Genomic DNA, 21,840 nt, shown 5'->3' on the forward strand with positions numbered 1-21,840 from the left:
GGAGCAATGAGGGTGAGGGCCAGGTGGTATATTTTGGCTTCTGGTTGTTGTTTTTAAAGTCCTAAGTGTTTCAGATGTGCCTTGGTTTGTCTGGGGATGGGGAAACAGGGGGTGTGTCCACTGACTGTGGGGTGGCTATTCTGGTGCTGGTGGGGGACAGAAGAAGTAAAGGTGGTAGGCCAGCAATTCATTACAGGGGAAGAGACGTCAGAAATCTATTAGCTGTTTCCCCTTCTGGCTGTCCTGCCCGCACTTTGACCTTGGGGAGCAGTGCCAAGCTCCCACAGACCCTCACCTTGCTCCTCTGTAATGCCAGGTCTGTCCAGAATAAGTCGGAAAATATCCATGATTTGATTCTAGATGAAGGGGCAGACCCAGTATGTATTACAGAGTTGGGGGAAGCTGGTGGCCCTGTCTGGTCCGAGCTTCTTCCTCCAGGGGACTCTGTTTAGGAGCAGGTGCAGGGATGTGGAGTGGCTATGGTCTATAATAACCTCTCCCTGACCAGGATCCCTGTTGAAGTGTCTGACCATACTGAATGTGTGTACCTAAGTTTGGGGACCAGGAATAGACTGGGACTTCTGTCGGTGTACCGATCACCTTGCTGCCCGATGGAGTCCCTAACTAAGCTGACGGACTTGGTCTCGGGTTTGGCGTTGGAGTCCCCCAGGTTTGTGGTGCTGAGGGACTTCAATGTCCACTTTGGAACCAATTTGTCTGGGGTAGCTCAAGAGTTCATAGTGGCCACAACAGCTATGGGCCTCTCCCAAAGGTTCCTGGGACCAACACACATTGCAGGCCACGTGCTTGATATCTGTACTGGTATAGAAGTCAGTGTTTTAGATTCCACAGGGGAAGTACTTATAACCTTGAAAACTTTTTCTGTTTTCTACCTTGCCTCATAATGTTCTGATGATGTCCAATAGGTCATATTTTAAATATTAGGTGGGGGTGGGAGGAAACCCTTAACACAGAGACACACTCTTTTTAGACCATTTAAAATATATTTCCAATTTGTAAGTTCTGCTCTCTGATAGGGAACAAATGTCAACTACTTTTTTTAAAAAAGGAGTTCACAAGAACATCTACTGAATATAACATCTTTGGATGTCTTCAGTGGTCATAAACTTAAGGACAGTCATCATAAGTTCCAACTGCCATTTGAAGCCAGTAGTCCAGGCTCCTAAAAATTACAAAGTTGTATAAATTTTCTCCCCCCTTCAGGAAACCATGTTCACTTTCTCTCCAGGAAACAGGGCTGTCAGCAAAGCCATGCACAATCAGAGATACCCAATGAGCCAGCTTTGGTTCTTCAAAATAGCAACTGTGGAGAGAGATGGAGAAAAATCATCACTGTCATTATATTATATAATACTTTACAACAGAAAGTTATATCACAGCTATTTAAAAGGCTGATCCTATGTATATTTACTGAGAAACAAGTCTCACCAATGTGCAAATGAGTGTAGTCAGATGCAGGATACTCATTAATTCAATAGCCATCTTGTTTCTTTACCAGAAACAAGAGTAATCAAGTTTCACCATATGAATAGACAGAAGATGTGAAAAAAGTTATCTGGAAACTTGGATGTTTGCCACATATGAAAAGGAACATTGGTACTCACCTTGAAGGTTTCTTCTTGCTGGCAGTCACCCATCAGGTTTATCCCCACCCACATGCTCCAGAAGGCAGGACATATGCAAGTGAAGAAACCATTAAATATACCCCCTATGGGCAGTTCCTTCCAGTTCCATTGAAAGGCCTGATCATCAGAAACCAACACACCCCTGAAGGGAAGATAAAACAGTGAAACTGAACACCACCGTAAAAGTGTATCAGATTGAGAGTGATATCACTATCACACACAGAGACACACACGGAAAGAATAGTTGAAGAGAGAAGTAAGAGCAAGCCAAACCCCTCGGGCTCCCTAGGTGGTAGATAATGGGGCTCCAAACCCTAGATGGGGCATGGGTGACCTCTGTTACACCAGCAAGAAGAAATCTTCACGGTGAATACCAATGTTCCTTTCTCTGCTGGTGTAGGTTACTCATCATGGGAAAATGCCACAGCTCACCCATGGGAGGGAATATGCCCAGACCCAATCTACCACCCAGAGAGGACCCATTGCAGGACCCTCTGGGCCAAATGCTGTCCTAGAAGAGGCACACACATCCAATTTATAATGCCTTGTGTATTATGGACAGTGACTTCCACGTAGCAGCTCTACAGATTTCTTCCAGAGAAGTCTTGGTGGACAACTCTGCCAGTGTGGAAGCTGACCTGGTGGAATGAGCTGCCATGCACCTCATTAATACAAGCCTTCACTCAGCGACCAATCATGGCTGCTGAGACCTTCTTACCAAAACTTGCGAGGTTGAAATGAAACAATGAGATCAGACCTAGAAGGTCTAGAAGACCCTATGTGAGACAGGTAAATGCATAGTGCCCTGTGCACATCTAATCTGAGCCACTGCTTTTCTTTGTCATGCCGTGGCTTCAGGCAGAATGAAGTTAAATAAATGTCCTCTGATCTATGGAACACTGAGTTGACCTTAGGCATGAATGAAGGATACAGAATCAACCACACAGCCTCCTTGGATATCACACACAGGTCTCTTTCACTGACAGGGCCTGAAGTTCCAGCATCTGCTGAGATGTAATTGCCACCAGGAACACCACCTTCAGACAGGAACCACAGTGGTGCACTGTGCAATGGTTTGAAAGGTGGCTGGTGGAGAACATAGAGAACCATATGCAAGTCCCATGATGGAAATCAGTGACAAACCAGAGGCAACAGATGCAAAGCCACCCAGAGGAACTTTTGTAGCAAAGGATGATGAACCGTAGGGCCCGGACCATCCTGAAAAAGTATCTGTGTGAGACACGAGGCATTCCTCTTCAAGTTATTAACTTTCAACCCCAAGGAGTGGGCCCCTCAGCTGGTCAAGAACGTATCCATGGTCACCAATATCCTGAGGGTTCCGAAAACGACTGCTTGAGCTGTTTCGAGAGCCAGATGATCTTGCAATATTTGCATGCTATTTGAAGTTGGTTTGGGAGAAGTGCCCAGTGGAGTGGCCAAAGGTGTAACCTGGCCCATGAAACCGCCTCTATCACCGTCACCATCAAGCCTAGTAATGTTGCCAGCCAAAGAAGGTCCACTGAGCCTGTCCATATTATCTCCCTGGACAGTTCTATGATCCTGTCTGGGGGAAGGAAAGAACAGTTCCTCCTTGTGTCTATGATCACCCCCAGGTGTCATAGGCATTGGGATGGGATAAAGTTGTGCTTCCCCTTTATGAAGAATCCATGCTCCCTGGGCAAACAAGAGTCTTTTATAAAGCTTTCCTGGCCTCCTCTTCTGACCTTGCTCAGACCAGGAGGTCGTCTAAGTAATAAAGGTGAACTCCCTGTAGGTGTGCAACTATGGGGGCCAAGACCTTGGTAAAGACCTCTAGGGGCCAATGACAGGCCGAAGGGGAGGGTCTTGTATTGGTAATGTTGGGCTCTACAGCAGAAGCGGAGAAGACTCTTGCTCTCTGGGTATATAGGAATGTGCAGATATGCTTCCTTGAGATTGACGGAGATCAAGAAATTGCCCTGCTGAAGCGCTTCTGCGATGGATCTGAGTGTCACCATGCAAAAGCACCTCCTGACCACAAACATGTTGACAGCCTTCAGGACTAGTACTGCCCGCAGGAATCTGTCCTGTTTGCAGATGGTTAACAATATCAAATACACACCCCTCCCACTTTGGAAGGGGGGCATCTCTTCTTTAAGCCCTATCTGCAGTAGATGATAAATGGCCTGAAGATGGTCCAGAGCTTTCATGGGATTTCTAGACTTTGATGTTGGAATTAGTCCTTTGGGGGGGTATTAAGAGTTCCACTCTGTAACTGAGCGCTGCTACTAGGAAAAGCACCCACTGATCTGATGTAGCGGTTTCCAAGGCAAACCAAAAGTCCATAATGCAGCCCCCCACCGACTGTGAATGACCGTCAGGACTGCTGCCTGGGTCACTTAGCCAGCGGGGGAAAGCCAGATCTGGGCTGAGATTGGAAAGACTGTCAGCTCTGTCCTCTAGCTCTATTCCATGAAGGCCTGTTGAGCCTGTTGAAGTAGTATTCCGTCTACTTGAATGTAGGGCAAAAAGCTCTGTTGACTGAAGCTACTATTGTAGCCCTTCTCCCCTTCTTAAAGGAGGATGGCAAAGCTGTACCCTGGTCCCTTGTCTTGACCAGAATGTCTTTAAGGGCCTCATCCCCAAGTAGTTTTGTCCCAGTGTAAGGGACTGACGTCAGGGTGGCTTTAGAGGTGTTACCTACACGCTAGTGTCTGAGCCATATATTGTGCCTGGCTATAAAACTGAAACAAATGGCCCTGGCCAAGAATCTAGTACTGTCTAGTGTAAATGCTGGACTCTGTAAATCAGAGGTAAATGCTGCAGCACTGTAAGAGCTTTTTATGATCTGAGGGTGTGTCATTCAGTAATTCATCAATCCAGAGCATGGACACTCTGGAGATTAATGACGGAGCCGTGTCCACCCTAATGGCCATGGATGACAATGCATGGATGCCTCCACCTTTTTGTAAGTGGGCTCCTTCAACGCAGAGTCCACATCCTTTGGCACCACTGCGCAACTGAGGAGCGCCACAACTGGTGCATCAGTAGTGGGAACTTTAAGTAAATCCAGGACCTCTTCTTGTAAGTTGCAATACTTGCTAGCCAAAACATTACTATGTTTGGAGAGGAGGGCTTATACTTCTCCTGCTTTATCATTGTAATGAAACCCTCCGACATCTGGGCCCTAGATTGAGGCTGCGTAGGCTTAGGGAGAACTAATGAGCCCCTTGGACTTTTTTTAGAATTTTAAAGTCCTTGATTAATTTTAAAATTTTATTGATCATTTGTTTGTGGATATTCATTTATATATTTAAATATTTCATTTCCTTATTGTATTTTTCTATGCTATGAGATGTTTTGTTTATGTTATGTTATGCTGACCTTGGGTCGCAAATAAAGAACTTTGAGCCCCTTATACCGATTTTCCTGTGCCTCTGCTTGTATTACTTTAAGTCCCAAGGCAGCTAATGCCTGGTTGATCAGAGGCTGGGAATCTTCCTGCAGGAACAAGCATTTATTTAAGCGAGGCGGCGGGGCGGGGGGGGAGATCCTCCACTATTTCCCCCTCCTCCAAAGTAGATTGTCAGATGCCGAGTCAGAGTGTTCAAGTAGGTCTAGAAGCCCCAGGAATTGAAACAAGACTGGGGACTCATTCCCTGACTGCCCAGAGGAGTGGTGGGACTGAAGGCATCCATGCCTCTTCCCCTTGTTTTTAGGAGCTCTTTTTCTCTTCTTTTTCTTAAACAGGTCAGAAGAGTAAGAATCTGAGCTGTCCCTGCACATTCTATGTCTGCCATGGCCCTTACATGCCCTATGACTGGTCTCTATGGATCTCTGGATGGCCTGCATGACCCACTCCCCTACAATCCCATAGGGTGAGAGGGAACCGCTGGAGTGCTGACTGAGAGGGATCCACTGGAACAGCAGCATCATTGAAAGGTAGTAGGGATTCAGCTGTCTGATCTCCTGCTCCCCCTGAGAAGGAAAGGGCTCACTGGGTTGCTGTCTGGTGCACCTTTGTCAGCTCCACACCGCTCTCCTCCCAGTCGCCATCTGGGACTGCGCTGATATTATTGTTAGAGCCGTTGAAAGGGCAAGCTCTGGTAAGGCACTGACCCCGATTTTTCCTTGCACAGGGTCAGTTGTTGTAATAGAAGTGTGGCAGCAGAGACACGTATGCCTGAGGAGCTCCACTTGGCTGGGAAGAGAATCAGACATGGAGGGGAGAGCGTCTCAGATGATGGGAGGCTCCTTCCCACTGCTGCACACTCATTCCCCTCTAGCAAAATGTCATGCTGCCCTTGTTTTGAAGAGGAATGTACTTGTTTCCTCTTGCAGCGCCTGGGCAAGCTCTGATGGCATGGAACACTCCCAGAGCCTTTTCCTTTGCCCCGCTCCATTGGACGTGCAGAGGAAAGGAGTAGCAGGGGCCCTGAGGTGCGAGCAAAGCTCCCTTTGGCGTCCCCTGCTGGGGAGGCCTTGCATTTTTTGCTCTAAAGCCCAACACATTCTTCATCCTTTTCTTGCTTGCCATATTGCCAGGAGGAAGAAAGGAAGGATAGAAATAGAAGGTTTCCAGAAAATTAAAGTTTTGTTTGAAGATGCTGAGAAGGAATATAACAATACTGAGGATATAGACAAGGGGTGCAAATGAGAGAAAGAGGAGGAAAGGCTTCAGCAAGGAAGGTAGGCCTAAAAGTGGAGCAGCTAGCTATCTGTGGTTGACTGGAGCAAAGGCAGGACAGAGAACTGGAAGGAACCACCCATGGGGGGCGGTATATTTAATGGTTTCTTCATTTGCATGTGTCCTGCCTTCTGGATCATGTGGGTAGGGATAACCCATGATGGGTGACCTCCTAGACCAGCAGAGAAGAGAGGATTTTTCAGTTAACAAACCGTAATTTACTTTAAACAACAAACACTTCAACAACATTATTGTTGTTTAATAATGACTTTGTTAAAAAAAATATACACGCATTTAACACACACAACGAAACTTGTAATGTTCTCTTGATATTCTCGATTTGGTTGACTATAAAATTACCAGTACAGCAACTCAATTTGAAAAGCATCAAACACAATAACTTAATTAGTTGTGGAGAAATAAGATCAAGAAGATATTTGAAAGTAAAGTGCTCTGCTTCTAGGAGTTAAATATGTGGGAAGCGCTATTGCTCAAGTTAAGCTCTTTTAAGCCTTATTAATATAAATAGGAAAATAAAGAACATGCTTTATTTATAAGCTTCACCTATTCACATACACTAACTAGTTAGGCATACTTAAAATATCAAATCTGTATATTAAAAGGGAAGCCAGCTGCTGAATACTTAATAGCAGCAGCCACTAGCTTACAGCAAGACACAACAATTATTAGTACATACAAATAATACCTAGTACATAATAGTGAGTGGAAAACTGCCTAAACTCTGCAAAGTTATCTCAAAAACCAAACTGTGCAAGAATTATATAGCTCTGCATGAACACGTTTGTGTCCAACCTCCCACCTTCTGTCACATTATCTAATGTTTGCCTAAGGGGGAAGACAATTTTCATGATTCCTCCTTCTCTCTCCATTCCCTCTATCCCCCCAAACTTCAAAATATGCTCTTGGTACCCCAACCCTTAGGAACAGATTTTCAGAGAATGCAAGGCCTGGAGAGGGATGTGGAAATCAGTGTGTGTGTGTGTGGGGGGGGGAATCACACCTTCCCTTGCACAAGCGCAAGGTAGTGTAACATAACCCTTAAGCAAATAACAGATGTTATGAAATGCCAAGTCAAAAATGTACAACAGGCTGCTTACCATATTTGCTCCAATAACTGAATTATCTTCTCTGGAAGTATAAAGCCAGTAATTGTACACAACAAAGCTTGTTCTACTAGTGTGCTTGGCTGAGGGCATGAATAAGTTGATAAGAAACTAGAGGATGTGTTGTCTCTGCAGATAGAAGATACGTCAAATAAGACACTATGCAAGATAATAAAACGATTGTACATTTATTGCTAATAAGATATAGTGCTTTAAAACTCTGTGCACCAGGAAGCACAATTTATCCCTTTTATGGGGCAGAATCAGCTGGAAACCACCCGTGTCCCAATGAAATGGTGAGAGCTGTGACAGTGGATTGTTTCCTTTGAGATCTGTGGAAGATAACTATGTTCAGTTGAAAAATTAAGGTCATTTTTGTAGAAACCTACTGTAAACAGGACAGCAAAAACCTAGACAGCATTCAGTGTGTACACAGAATGTAGATACTTACAAGCCAACATGACTGCAAATGGCACCTAGCCATTCAAAGAATTCTTGTGCACTGCATGCGGATTCTGGCTCTCCTTGCAGTTTATTATTCTCCAGCACCGGACACTGAACATTTCTTAATGTGCTGAATGTTATTTTTGGCCGATGCGCCTGTATTTGGTATTTGGAAAAGTATGACATCAATGTTGATTCTTCTGATCCTTAAAAAGAAACACCGTCCACCCCAAATTAAAAAAAATACTAAAAGGAAAATTCTATTTCAAATGATTCCAGGTTTTTAACAATTGTATATGAAACAGAAGGACAGGTATACTGAAATACCTCACTGAAATGGAAGCTACTTGCAAACAGTTTGCCTGCAGTTGTTACCTGCAGCCACTCATGAAAAATGCAGCAGCAAAAGCAGTCTCTAGAAGAAAATCATCTAACTTCAAGACCTGCACAGTTTTTTCTTTTTTAAAAAATTATTAATTATTATTACCTGTGTGGTGCCAAGCCAGCAGGAAATCAAACTCTAGTGGCTTTTTCTCTTTCAAGGCCCATATTACTCTTTTATGTTTCTTACTATCAGGACTGAAGGCTGAATCAGTCAAATCAACAGTAATAACTATTAAAAAGAAAAAGGATAAATGTTGATGTATGCATAGTATTAATAATAAAATGTATGTTAGCTGGATTACTAAATTAAGCTTTAATAAACCTAAATTTTTTAAAAAAAACCCAAGGTGTTCTCAGAGTTTAAAACTATGGTAAAAAGGTTAATGTGTGCATATGTATCAAAGTTTAAAAAATTGTAATGTTTATTGACCACCTTTCAGCATAAAGCTGTTCACAAGGCAGTTTGCTACAAGTTAAAATACCAATAAACACATTCCTGATAGAACAGAAAAAAAGACAATTTAGAACGATACAACACAGTGTAAGAATCTCCATTAATTTCCAAATGCTTTGTGGAATAAAGGTATTTTCTCCAGATTACAAAAGGATACTACATACAATCTTACTGAGGGACAGCATTCTATAACTCCAGAGCTATAACAGAAAAGGTCCTGCTCCTAGCAGATAAACAAACCATACTTCCCTACAGGAAGGAACCTGAAGCAAGGCCTCACTAGTAAATCTTAAGACCCTTTGGGGCTTGTACAGAAGATACCTGAATTCCAACTGTATACGGCTTCAAAATTCAAAACCAGAAGCTTGAATTAGGCCCTGAAACCAATACTGGCCCCAATACAGATCTAGTCCTACATAATATCCACTGGCCCCAAGTGGAGAGGCATGTCCCAATCAACTTTAAAAGATGTATCTATTAAGTCCAAGGGCTGGGTATTTCCCAGATCCAGCAAGGAAGATTCTCACATGGATGCAGTCCTGCATGCATATATGCACCTGAATGAGCAACGCTCATTCAGGCATTGTGACACGGGTGGGCATGTTCATTCATGCATGGAGGACAGTTACCACGCTGGATCAAGACCACGCTGGATCAATTAAAACATATTTATTTCCAATTCAAATTCCAAATCCCAAAGCTTAGAGTAGGGTGTTCTGCCTCTGGACAGAAAGTTGGACTAGATGATTCATTGCTCCTTCCAACTAAACATTTTAAGGAAATTCAGGCAATTAGAAAGAGGAGAAGTATCATTTAACACCCAACAAATGGATACTGACGCATATGCCATTCATATGAATACTTACTGTATCTCATTGGCTTTTTACCAGAATACAGCGATGGATGCCCTTGCAGTCCAAGTTCTTCATAAGTATCCTTGTTCACTGATATAATCAATTTGCCTATGAACAAAAAAGACTTTAGATAACTGTAGAATGTAAAACTAGACAAATATTATAACCACAACACAAACAATGCAGGTGACAAAGTTATTACTACCAAGAGAAACCAGGGATTAGCCAAATTGGCTAATCCCATATCGCATCCGCAAGTTCACGTCCAGCGGAGTTGTTCAGGGATGTAAGAGGGCTAGTGATTGCCCCTCCTCCCTTAAATCAGAATATCGAACCATCGATTACCCGCTGTGATGTGTTTAATGAATTCTTTGTGGGGAAAATCTCTCGTATTCGGGCCGACTTAGACTCTGTCTCCACAATTACTTCAGTGTCTGATGTGGAGGTGTCCAGCAACTCCTCTTGTGTGATTAGGTTGGATCAATTCCAGTTTGTGACTCCTGAGGATGTGGACAAGCTGACTGGAATGGTGCGGCCTATCACCTATTCTCTTGACCCGTGCCCGACATGGCTTATATTAGCAGGCAGGGGAGTTGTTGTAGAAGGCCTGGTAGAGATTATAAATGCATTATAAATGTAGAGGTTATAAATGGAAGGTAGGATGCCTCCTTGTCTTAAGAAGGCAATTATTTAGATCGCTTCTGAAGAAGCCTACCCTGGATCCCTCGGACTTGAACAACTACAGGCCTGTCTCCTACCTTCTGTGGCTGGGCAAGGTAATTGAGAGGGTGGTGGCCTCCCAGCTCCAGACAGTCTTGGATGAAACTGATTATCTTGACCCATTTCAAACTGGCTTTCAGGCTGGCTATGGGGTGGAGACTGCCTTGGTCAGCCTGATGGATGATCTCCAATTGGCAATTGACAGAGGAAGTGTGACTCCGTTGGTCCTTCTGGACCTCTCGGCAGCTTTCGATACTATCGACCATAGTATCCTTCTGGAGCGTCTGAGGGGGTTGGGAGTTGGAGGCTCTACTTTGCAGTTGTTCTGCTCCTACCTCTTGGGGAGGTTCCAGATGGTGTCCCTTGGAGACTGCTGTTCTTCAAAATTTGAACTCTTGTATGGTGTGCCCCAGGGCTCCATATTGTCTCCAATATTGTTTAACATCTACATGAAACCGCTGGGAGAGATCATCAAGAGATTTGGTGCAGGGTGCTATCAGTATGCTGATGACACCCAAATCTATTTCTCCATGTCAGCATCATCGGGAGAGGGCATAACCTCCCTAAATGCCTGCCTGGAGTCAGTGATGGGCTGGATGAGGGATAACAAACTGAGACTGAATCAGGCTAAGACAGAGGTACTCATTGTGCGGGTTCGGAACTCAAGAGACGATTTTGATCTGCCTGTTCTCGATGGGGTCACACTTCCCCAGAAGGAACAGGTACGCAGTCTAGGAGTACTTCTGGATCCGAGCCTCTCCCTGGTCTCCCAGGTTGAAGCGGTGGCCAGAAGTGCCTTCTATCAGCTTTGGCTGATATGCCAGCTGTGTCCATTTCTTGAGGTGAATGACCTCAAAACAGTGGTACATCTGCTGGTAACCTCCAGACTGGATTACTGTAATGCGCTCTATGTGAGGATGCCCTTGTACGTAGTCCAGAAACTAGTTGGTCCAGAATGCGGCAGCCAGGCTGGTCTCTGGGTCATCTCGGAGAGACCATGTAACTCCTGTATTGAAGGAGCTACACTGGCTGCCGATATGTTTCCGGGCAAACTACAAGGTGCTGGTTATAACCTATAAAGCCCTAAACAGTTTGGGCCCTGGGTATTTAAGAGAACGCCTTCTTCGTCATGAACCCCACCACCCACTGAGATCTGCTGGAGAGGTCCGTCTGCAGCTGCTACCGGCTCATCTGGTGGCGACTCAAGGACGGGCCTTCTCTGCTGCTGCCCCAAGGCTTTGGAATGCGCTCCCTAGTGAAATAAGAGCCTCCCCATCTCTGACAGCCTTTAAAAAGTCTTTAAAAACACATCTCTTCACCCAGGCTTTTAATTAATGTTGTTTTAATGGTTTTAATACTGTTTTAAAATACTATTTTAAAAATTTTAAATTGTTGTAATGTGTGGTCCCCCCCCACCACCATTTTTGGCTTAACGAATGTTTTTATTCTGTTGTAAACCACCCAGAGATGTACGTTTGGGCGGTATAAAAATGTTTTAATAAAAAATAAAATAAAATAAAATAAAATAAATAAAATAAAATAAAATAAAAATCGGTACAAATAAAGTAATAAAATATCTACATTTGAGTTCTATAAATACTGATGAAAATGCTATGCCAATGCACCAGCATTTTGCATCACATGAGGTTGATTTTTTAAAATTATTTTCCTTTCTCTCTGCAGCCACCTATACTCCTTAAATAAGGATCTTGAGGTTTGGCGGACCCTCAGAGACATAGTTTTGGGAAACACAGGCAGCTGCAGAGAGAAAGAAAAATAATAATAAACCATCCCTCCTTCCTCACATGACAGAAAATACTAGTGCATTGGTGCAGCATTAGTCTGGATTTCAACCACTGATTTCAACAATACTCATCAACTACATACATTTTAAGCTGTTAAAAAAAAGCTGTTCATTTTGAACATGATTTCATACCTGTCGGTAGCAGAGCAGCAGTATTGTCTTGGTCAATCCTTGTATTGTAAGTAAGAGCATAACATGAACCTACAATGCAAAAACGTAAGAGCTTATAGTACAATTTAAAGCTATGTACTGCGAATATTCCAAATAAGCTTCTTTGCTCTGATAAAGTATTTATCAGTTGTTAACTTCATTCCAGATTGATTCCCACACCTCAACAATGGGGCCTGAGAGACTGCCCCCCAGATAAGTGGTTTCATTGTAGAACTGCTCTTACACAGTTAAGAAATTTATCCTAATGTTCAACCATAATCTACCCTCCTATAATTTATGCTCATTAGACTTGGTCTTAAACTCTAAGGTAGCAGAGAACAAGTCTTCCTCCTTCACAGTCACCTCCTGTTACAGGGAAACCTGTGTCCTGTCTAAGAACTTTCTAATAAGGCAAAAGTGTAGAAATTCACTCCTCCAGTCCTCTTACTTTCTCTTCCAACCAGCGCATGCTTGCAGCAGGTGCAATGGTGCTTTCAGACAAGGAAATAATCTACACATTACCTAGTTTTTCTCCAAGTTCATTAAAGTCAGCTTTCCTGAAATCTAGGTTACATGTCTTACTTCCAGCAGTCTTTGCTCCCCAATATGTCATGAATTCCAAGCTGGAATTCACAGAAACCTTCCTTTCTTTCACTTCATCAACCAATTCTTCCCTGTTGTTAAGGCCTAAGTCCAGGGTAGCTGACCCCCTTGTTCATTTTCCCACCTCCTGAAAGATGAAGTTGTCAGCAAGGGAGATCAAGAACTTATTGGACTTCTATCTCTTAGCTGAGTTAGGATAACTGAAACACATATTAGAAATTATCCATTACTACTAATGCCTGCTTTATCGAAAATCTGTCTGGCTTTTTCAGCATTTTCATGTTCCAGTGCTGTACACTCATTCTAAAACACATATACAGTATTGTACAAGAAAGTAAACATAGTTAGACATAAAATGTTCCATTTCTTTCTAACATATTCTGCTTTCCCCATGCATCCCAACAAGAAAGAATGCTCCTGAGAATATCCAAGAGCATCAAAGTCTTAAAGTATGACGCCTACAAGAGCCGAATGTTCTGAATACTTATTTTCTTTAATGTGATTACAACCAATTTTTTTAATATAGGAAGGAGGTCAAAGTTTATCTAATGATAACTTGCGTATTTCAGTTCTGTCTTACCTTTTTTAACAAACGTGTTAATAAATTCCTGTGTAACAAACTCATGAAGGGATAAATTCTTCAGCAGATAGTACTCCCCAACATCTGCAGCTGCACTTTTTAGTGCTTCTGGAGGTATTCCACAATCGGGGATCAAAAAGGATACCTATTCAGAGACCAAATTAGGTATTGTTCACTGATAAAATGCCATAACTGTACAGCAAAATAACCAAAAGAACCCACTTCCTTAGAGAATTGTAAATTAATCAATGAAAAGGCTTTTATGTGAAATAATAGCTCAAAGAGCAAGGCAATAGTTTGTCTATAATGATTTATATATTACTCTTCAGTTTGTACCCAATAATTTTTACTTCTATTTTAATTTATCAGAATTGCATCCTATGCTTCTGCTAACTCTGGGTGACATACATATATCCCATTTTAGCCAGAAAAACAGAAGATCCTACTATTATTACTCACTGCTTTTGGTACAGCTACTGCACCTGGCTCCTCCTCTGCCCTTGGACAGCAAAAAGACCAGTGGACTAGGGATGAGGAGCACACAGATAGGCAGTTATGGGAGATGGGATGAAAGGCAAAGGAAAGAGTCCCAACTTTATGTGATCTTTTTGAGAGGGGATATGCTATGCCCAAGCAATGCCACATGTCAGAGGAGGTAGAAGCTGCCCCAGTGTGTGTGTGTGTGTGGTTTGTTTGTTCTTACATGAACTGCTTCAGGGATCCTTCTTGACTGCAGGGTGGGACAGAAATCAAATATTCTCAAAGCAACCCTATGTGGTAGGCTACACTAACAGTGACTTGGGCCATCCAGTGAATTTTATTACTGAGCAAGTAACTAAATCCAAGTCTCCCCATTCCAAGTCCAACACTCTATCCACTAGAAATATAAAATATTAACTGGTCAGATGGCTAACCAGTTGCAACAGACGTTTACTAATGTCATTTATTGGCTGGTAGCAAAAGTTAGCCAATTGCACTGCCCTCCCTTCCAACTGCTGAGGCTGAGTAGAGCCAGAAGCCCATGCTTCTGGAGGAAGCTGGGTTAGTAGCCACTAGGAGTGCGCATGGTTCGGTCCGGCACAATTCAAAAGACTGCCGGACCGGTCCGGAGGTCCAGCAGTCCGGATGGGTGGGGGACTGTTGCTTTAAGCGGGGGGGTGGGTGGTAGTACTTACCACCCCCCGCCACTCTTCCCCCTCCGGCGCTGTGTCATTTGAAAAATCTTCTTGGGGCGGCAGAGTTCCTCTGCCGCCCCTGCCCCCATCGTTGTTTGAAAAGCCTTCAAAGAGACGAGCGCTAGCGGCGCGCATGCGCCCTACACGGCGCTCGCGCTTGTCTCTGACGCTGCCGCGTGCGCGCTGCTGCAGCAACCAATCCTCCTGGGTGCGCCTCAGCCAATCAGGTGCGTCTGCCACCCAGCCAATCAGCTGGGCGCTGGGTCGCACATTCTAAGGCACACCCAGGAGAATTATATATAGAGATAAAGAAATGCCAAAGGACATGACCAAATGGTGCAAACATCTGAGGAAGGGTAGAGAGTAGAGTGGGTTTATAGACAAAGGCAATAAAACCAGAATGAACAGATAAAAAAGAAGCTATTTCATTGTAATGTTATTGCTGTAGTTTGTTTCTCTAGGGAAAGCATGCAAAACCAAGGCTGCAGCTCTACAAGCAGAACTGGCAATCTACCAGCAGTCCCTGCTTCTCTCCCTGTAGTCTCTCCACCAAGCACTTTCTCCCAACCTTGCACATTTCCAGTATTGGAACTCAGCCGAGGAGAAAAATGCTGGGGAGGGCAGTTTTAAGAGATAAGCCACAGCCAGGGACAGGATTTAGCACTCATCACTTTCATGCCTCTTTTCCTCTAAAAATCAGACTCCAACCCCTCCTTTGTGTGTGTTCAGGGCAAAACACTATTTTTAAAAATGAGTCTGCCAACACAGCATGTAAATTGGCCACAGTTTTAATCTAAACCCCTTACAGATGTTAATGAATGTGTGTAAGCATGCTGCAGATGTGCCAGTGAACACATCTGGGATGATGGAGCCTGCCACCATAGCCCTGTTCAAATGTTGTAAAGTGCAGTGCCGCTCATGGATACAGCTCAGAAAGCAGGGAGGAAGTCCCAGAAATCACCCCCTCTAGCTGGCCACTCAAGGTTATTAGTGGTGTGCACAAACTGGTCCGGAGGCCATGTTAGAGGCCTCCGAACCGGTTCGGAACCTGGCCGGTCCGGCGGTCCAGCACTGAGGGAGGGGGTCTACCTTTAAGGGCGGGGGGGTAGTACTTACCCCTCCCGCCGCTCTTCCCCCTCCGGCGCTGCAGTTAAAAGTGAAGTTTTGGGGGCGGCAGCGTTCCTCCCTGCTGCCTCTGCCCCCATCTTTGCCTGGAAGTAGAGTACAGTACCAGCACGCATGCGCCCTTCGCAGCGCGCACCCGTTGCTGCCATGTGCGCACGCCACACACATCACATGCAGCGTGCATGTGACGTGTGCGGCGCGCGCACCGCGACGGGCACATGCATGCTGGTACTGTACTCTACTTCCAGGCAACGACAGGGGCAGGGGCGGCAGGGAGGAACGCTGCCACCCCCAAAACTTCACTTTTAACTGCAGCGCTAGAGGGGAAAGAGCGGCGGGAGGGGTAAGTACTACCCCCCCGCCCATAAAGGTAGACCCCCCCAGTGCCGGACTGCGCCTCCGTGGTTCCGTGCACACCACTAAAGGTTATGGCTTCATTTGTTTGGAGAGGGAAGCATCGTAATCATGATGGCTGGTGCTTCTGTAAGCAGTAACCTTGGGCCATCCAGGCTTATGAAGCCCAGGCCATCACAGTTACAGGTGGCCCTTATTATCTGCAGTTTAACGTATCCACAGACAGTATAGACCTGACCTTGTTACCTGCAGTTTAAAAGAATAGGCAGGATTTGCCTATCTGTAGTTCCCGGGTGGCTGGAAATGACTTCCGATGTCATTTCTGGCCGCCATTTTGAAGCACAGAGCCATCTTGTGGCTCTTTTAAAAAACATTCCAGAAGATTTTTGAAAAAATTATCAATAATTTGGAGGATTTCTGAGTTTGGAGGATGCTTTTCTGGAAAGCTGGAGGCCTGGAGAGCAAGGTACTGTGCTTTATTCCCCTTTTCTCTGCTTTTTTTGGACTTTAGGCTCAAGGATAAGGATGTGCACGGAACCACACCAGGTGGCTCGATGGTGGCGGGGGGTTGCACTTTAAGGGCAGGGGAGGGTGCACTTACCCCTCCCTCCGCTTTTCCACTGCCGGTGCCCGGTTTTCCTCAAATCCTACCAGGCGTCTGCATACATCCCTGCCACCCCATTCGCTTTTCGGCCGGTAGCTGGTGCGCGTTGAGGAAAACTGAGTGCCAGTGGGGGAAAAGCGGAGGGAGGAATAAGTGCACCCTCCCCTGCCCTTAAAGAGCAACCCCCCGCCACCTTCAAATCTCCCAGTTCTCCAACCTGTTCTGCCCATAAAAGGGCCTCTGAACAGGTTTGTGCACATCCCTACTCAAGGAACCTAACCCCCCAATTCCCATAGACTCAAGGGCCAGCTGTATGGTGCTAGCCATAACCACAAGTGACAGAATGAAGGGGGTGAGTAACAGCTCCAGGACTTCCTCCGTTCTTTCCAAATTTGTAACCCTGAGCGCCACTGGGGTGTTATAAACGTCTAAAGAAGGCTCAAGACTAATTGCTTCGTTACTGCATGTTGAGAGCTGTCTAACATGTTGGGCAAAGAGGCACCTTTTACCATGGTGATTCTCTTTATTTAGCAGGGGGAGAGTAACTGGCCCTATCCACCCCCAGCACAGTACTTCCAGTGACTGTTGCTGGTGTGTGTCCTATGTTTCTTTTTAGAATGTGAGCCCTTCGGGGACAGGGAGCCATCTTATTTGTTTTATTTCTCTTTGTAAACCGCCCTGAGCCATTTTTGGAAGGGCGGTATAGAAATCAAATTAATAATAATTAATAATAATAATAACATCTGCAAAGGGTCTAGTGCAGGGCTGCTCGACTTCAGCCCTCCTGCAGATGTTGGCCTACAACTCCCATAATCCCTGGCTATTGGCCACAGGGGCTAGGGATTATAGGAATTGTAGTCCAAAACCAGCTGGGGGCATCGTTGAGCAGGTCTGGTCTAGTGCTTTACACTATGTTTTTTGATAGCATTGCTGAATAACGTTACAATTGAACTTTTATTTCTATATAAGATTTACATACTGCAGTTCCTACAAATTGCAGGTGATATACCGGTTTGTTTTATCTTTAGTTTTACTAAGCTTTTTTTTTTTACAGACCCTACCACCACCACCACCACCACCTCCCTCCGGTACTCCCCTCGCTACTTGCCCAACCCACCGTAACAGCCACCACACGCCCTCCTCCTCCTCCCTGGAACTCACTCGGCAGTTGAAGGCGTGGTCCCGCACGTGCGCCGTGTGGCGGGAGCGCTCATGGCGCACATGGCTTCGCTCGCACACCAGCAGGTGACGGGGAGGCTCGCGTAGCCATCTCAGAGGCTCAAACATGCTGGAATCTCTCACCAACCGGCCGCGCGCCACCACGATCTGCGGAAGCCGGAACGGGCCAATGGAGAGGCGTGGTTTACACGTCACTCGTTCGTAAAGAGGCGGAGAGAAGGGAGGAAGAACACGGAACGGTAGGGAGAGTTTCACGCATGCTCAGTAGCAATTTAGGATGCTCTCGTGCCCTTGGTTCAATGCACTGAAGTACCGCAGCCAGAAGTGACGAGTAAAAGAGGAGTGGCAGAAAGGCGGGAGTGGGGGGAAGTGCCCAAAAAAGCAAGTGAGAGAAAAGGGATTGCTTCTGCAGCAGACGCGTAAGGAGTCGCAATGAACACAACCAAAAGTGAAAGTCTGCTCTGTAGTCTCATTGGGAACAACAAACAGCACGTTGTTGCAGAATGCAGATCAGGTTGCTGGGCCAATAGTGCACATTAAGGAATGCCAACAAGGCTGCCAACTAAATTGTTCGCTTGCATATAAGTGTAGCATTTCTTGGCTAAGCCTAATGCTTTTTTAAACTATTAAGAAACATGTGAACTTACATTTTGCTACATTATGGTGTGAGAGCTGCCTGGATCGTCTCTTCTCACAGGCAGGGGCTTGATGGAGTTGCGTCCTCCTTCGCCAATGTCAGAGGCCACTGTGGCTGCTCCTGCTTACACGTCTTCCCAGAGACAGCTGGCTTGAAATGAAGACAATTCGAATTCAAGTAAGAGGGGAATTCATGGAGCTGCCCTCCTCCCTCGCTGCCAGTGGTCGTTACAGGTTGAAGGTTTTGTAACACTATGCACATCATCTTAACTAAATTGGTTGTGCTGGATCAAGTGTGTGTGTGTGTGTGAAGTTGAAGGTTTTACTTAGCCTGTGTTTACTGAATACTGGAAAATTCTTCATAAAATACTTTTTTTTTTTAAGGAAACTGCCACATGAGGGTTAATACGTAAAATGGCTTGTTGGCACACACAAAACTGACTAGATCTACACCATGTGCAACAGAATGAGGTGGAAATGAGATAGTAGAGTTCTGAAGTGTTAGGATAGGCACTGGCAGTGTTGCTTCATATGGGGGTGGGGAGGGAGCCACATTGTGAATGATCCATTGCAAAAAAGAAAAAAAGTCACCACAAATGGAAGGTTTCTCTTTGGTGTCCTACTTTTCTGTTTGCAGGGCATTCTTACATAAAATCATACTCTCCACTTTTGCCAACTGCTTTACATTTCAGAACTCTGCCACCTTATGTTGCTACATGTGTAGATCCAGTGTGTTCAGTTGGATTTCAAACTGCCTCCATCCTTGCCACAGATGTGGTTGCTGTTGTGTGCAAGTCATGCCTGGGTGTGGATGCACATCTTGGAGCTCTTGTGACACATGCAGACAACACATAAGCCCTGCTCAGTCATTACAAAAGTGCAGAGGCCTTCACCAGAGAGCATGAGCAAGTCCCACCTCTTGCCAATGGACTCTAACTACACCCCCTACAGTATATAGTGTTTGTGGAGAGAAACCTTGTACTTAAGGAAAGATTCTTTCTGTTAGGTGGAATGCTGGAGCGCTGAAGTTCTGAATCATGGGGAGAATTTCTCCCTGAGTACAGTGCTTCCCTTCTCAGAGAAACACTGTGCTGTAGTGCAGTGGTGGGGGGTAGGGCTTGCTCTTGTACTCACATGGAGGCCTCCTCACTTTTGTAATTACTGAAATTTAGCACCGTGGGAAGCTTCTCCTAATCAAGTTTCAATTCTTAAAATGGCCCCAACTACTCACAGAGGTGCACCTTGGTAATTTTGGAGCCTGGACCTAAAAGCCTTTGGAGACCCGCCAACCCCTGCTGTAAGTTAAGCATCATCCACCTACACAAACACACCATGACACATGATGCAGTATCTTTAACACGTGGGGTTTTGAGGGCACAAACAGCAACTGAATTGACAAGAATATATATATATATAAATTCTCTTAGGCAGCATGTGTGCCCAGGATTTGTCGGTGGAACTCCCGCAACACGCTGCGAGAGTTCAGGACAGAGGGAAACATCTGGGGCGGGGAGGGTTGGAGGAGCCTGGAGGGGGAGGCCGAGGATGAGGGGGTGCCACTCCGGCAGCTGGTGGCAGCTAGTGAGGGTGGTGAGAGGAGATGAGGCGGCGAGAGGCTGAGCCGTGCCACTGAGAGGAGCCTGGTTTGGCAGGCGGCAGCAGCGGGCTCCCGAAAATGGCTGGGCAGAGGCTGGCGCAGCAACTGGGGCTGTTGTGGCGGGCATGGGGGCTGGGAGCAGGGAGAATGGAGGAAGAGGCAGGCGGGTGAGGAGGAGGTGGTGGGCCCTGGCAGAGGAGGCGGCCAGCAGGCGAAAATGATGGGGAGCGGACTGGGATGGGAGGGGGGAGGCAGCGAGAAGAGACTAGCGGCGCAGATGCTGTGCGCCGGTTCAACTAGTAAGAATATAAAATAGGTATATTTATGCAAATATGCATTAGCAGAAATATTTCAACATGCGACATAACATATTCCCATCCCCACATATTTCTTTCCCCACCCCTTTCTGTCTCTAAAGTGCCTGGGGCAGGTCACGATTGCACTTGCCCGCCCAGCACAGTAGAAGCAACCACACCACCCAAGACAGACTAAAGAGGATTTGGGGGCTACCAGCAAAGTCCAGGGGTAAGAACACCTCCGACTACGCACAGGCTTTGAGGCTGAGGGAGCCCTTGACCAAGTGTCCTTTAATGTTGGGGGTAGGGCGGTCATGCTGGCAGTGACCACTAGTTTTTAAAATCATTAATACAATGTCCCCACTGTTGTGTTGTTGGAGTTACACTGTTGCTGAAAGGCTTAAAAAGTAAGAAAAAATACCCAGTACCAGAAAACAAGATCTCTGGGCAGGTGTCCATGGTAGGCCGCCCTACCAGGGTTCTGGAGCTGCAGCATTTACTTGAGGGAGCCTCATGATCATGTGAGGCCTGTCTGCTGCTTTTCCTTTCTGTGGAGCTGCCAAAGGACAGTTGGGTGGCGGGGAGCAGGGAGCTCCCTTCATTGCTCCACGTCGCTGTGAAACCTGCTGGGTGGCTTTGGGCAAGTAGCCTAACCTACCTCATAGGACTGTTTTGACAATAAAACAAGTTGATGCCATCTTCACTTTTTCAAAAGCATTTCCAGGATAAAATATGGCAATTTACTATCCTTCCACGACTCAGCTTTCTCCCCCTGAACTGACATCCCAATCCATATCCCCCTTTTTACTTCTCTAAAGAATGTTCTTTCAGGTGAGCAAGGTGTTCCAGGTAATTGTAGCCAGCAGTGAAAGAACATTTTATTTCATGTTTGTCAGCACATGCTATGGTAGGAGTAACTAGGGAACAGTTACACATATTTTTATACATAACAAGAAACAGGAGGTTCCTTTTTTCATGAAACAGTTCAACAGGACACTGGGAATAGGTAGAAATAAACCATTTCTTATTATTTTTCAATTCTGCAACACTTTCTGTATATAAAAATGCTATACAATCTTTGCCTCTTTTATCCTCACTGTACCCTGTCAGGTGGTTCGTGTTGGCTATGAGATAGAAAGATGGGTGACTTGTATAAGATCACTCACTGAGCTTTAGGGCTAAGTAGTGATTTAAAAAACAAACAAACAGTGGAACTTAAAGCACACTATGACAAGTTACCAGAAGTCTCTGAAACACAGGGAATTGGGCAACACTTATTTAAAAGATTTATACCACAGCTTTCAAGCCTATGGTTTTGCAAGGTAGTGTACAGCCAGATAAAAGTAACAATCCAACAGTAAAACACAATCAATAGTCACCTAGTAGTTGGTTTAAGTTGGTCCCATGGGAAGAGGGTAGAGGAGTCCAGCTGGTGCAGAGCAAGC

General features: G+C 45.3%; 1 protein-coding gene across 1 annotated transcript; it reads right to left on the minus strand.

Moving 5' to 3' along the window:
* Window positions 1–984: 984 nt before the first annotated feature.
* Window positions 985–18,045, minus strand: RPP40 (ribonuclease P/MRP subunit p40). The gene is made up of 8 exons (XM_053247752.1): window positions 17,849–18,045; window positions 13,430–13,574; window positions 12,229–12,297; window positions 9,585–9,680; window positions 8,368–8,493; window positions 7,888–8,086; window positions 7,431–7,565; window positions 985–1,324 (listed from the first exon to the last, which is right to left on the minus strand). The coding sequence occupies exons 1-8, from the start codon at window positions 17,972–17,974 to the stop codon at window positions 1,129–1,131; spliced, it is 1,092 nt and encodes a 363-aa protein (XP_053103727.1). The 5' UTR covers window positions 17,975–18,045; the 3' UTR covers window positions 985–1,128.
* Window positions 18,046–21,840: the final 3,795 nt, after the last annotated feature.

The sequence above is a fragment of the Hemicordylus capensis genome, chromosome 4, assembly GCF_027244095.1.
Source record: "Hemicordylus capensis ecotype Gifberg chromosome 4, rHemCap1.1.pri, whole genome shotgun sequence".
In the NCBI taxonomy this organism is placed as follows: domain Eukaryota; kingdom Metazoa; phylum Chordata; class Lepidosauria; order Squamata; family Cordylidae; genus Hemicordylus; species Hemicordylus capensis.

What these genes read in the sequence shown, in the direction of transcription:
- RPP40 (XM_053247752.1), bottom strand. Translation starts at nt 17,974, where the DNA reads ATGTTTGAGCCTCTGAGATGGCTACGCGAGCCTCCCCGTCACCTGCTG. An exon ending in ACCACGCCTTCAACTGCCGA is followed by an intron (nt 13,575 to 17,848) that starts GTGAGTTCCAGG and finishes GTCTCTGAATAG; the next exon opens with GTATCCTTTTTGATCCCCGA. An exon ending in ATTTGCAGTCATGTTGGCTT is followed by an intron (nt 7,566 to 7,887) that starts GTAAGTATCTAC and finishes TTCTATCTGCAG; the next exon opens with AGACAACACATCCTCTAGTT.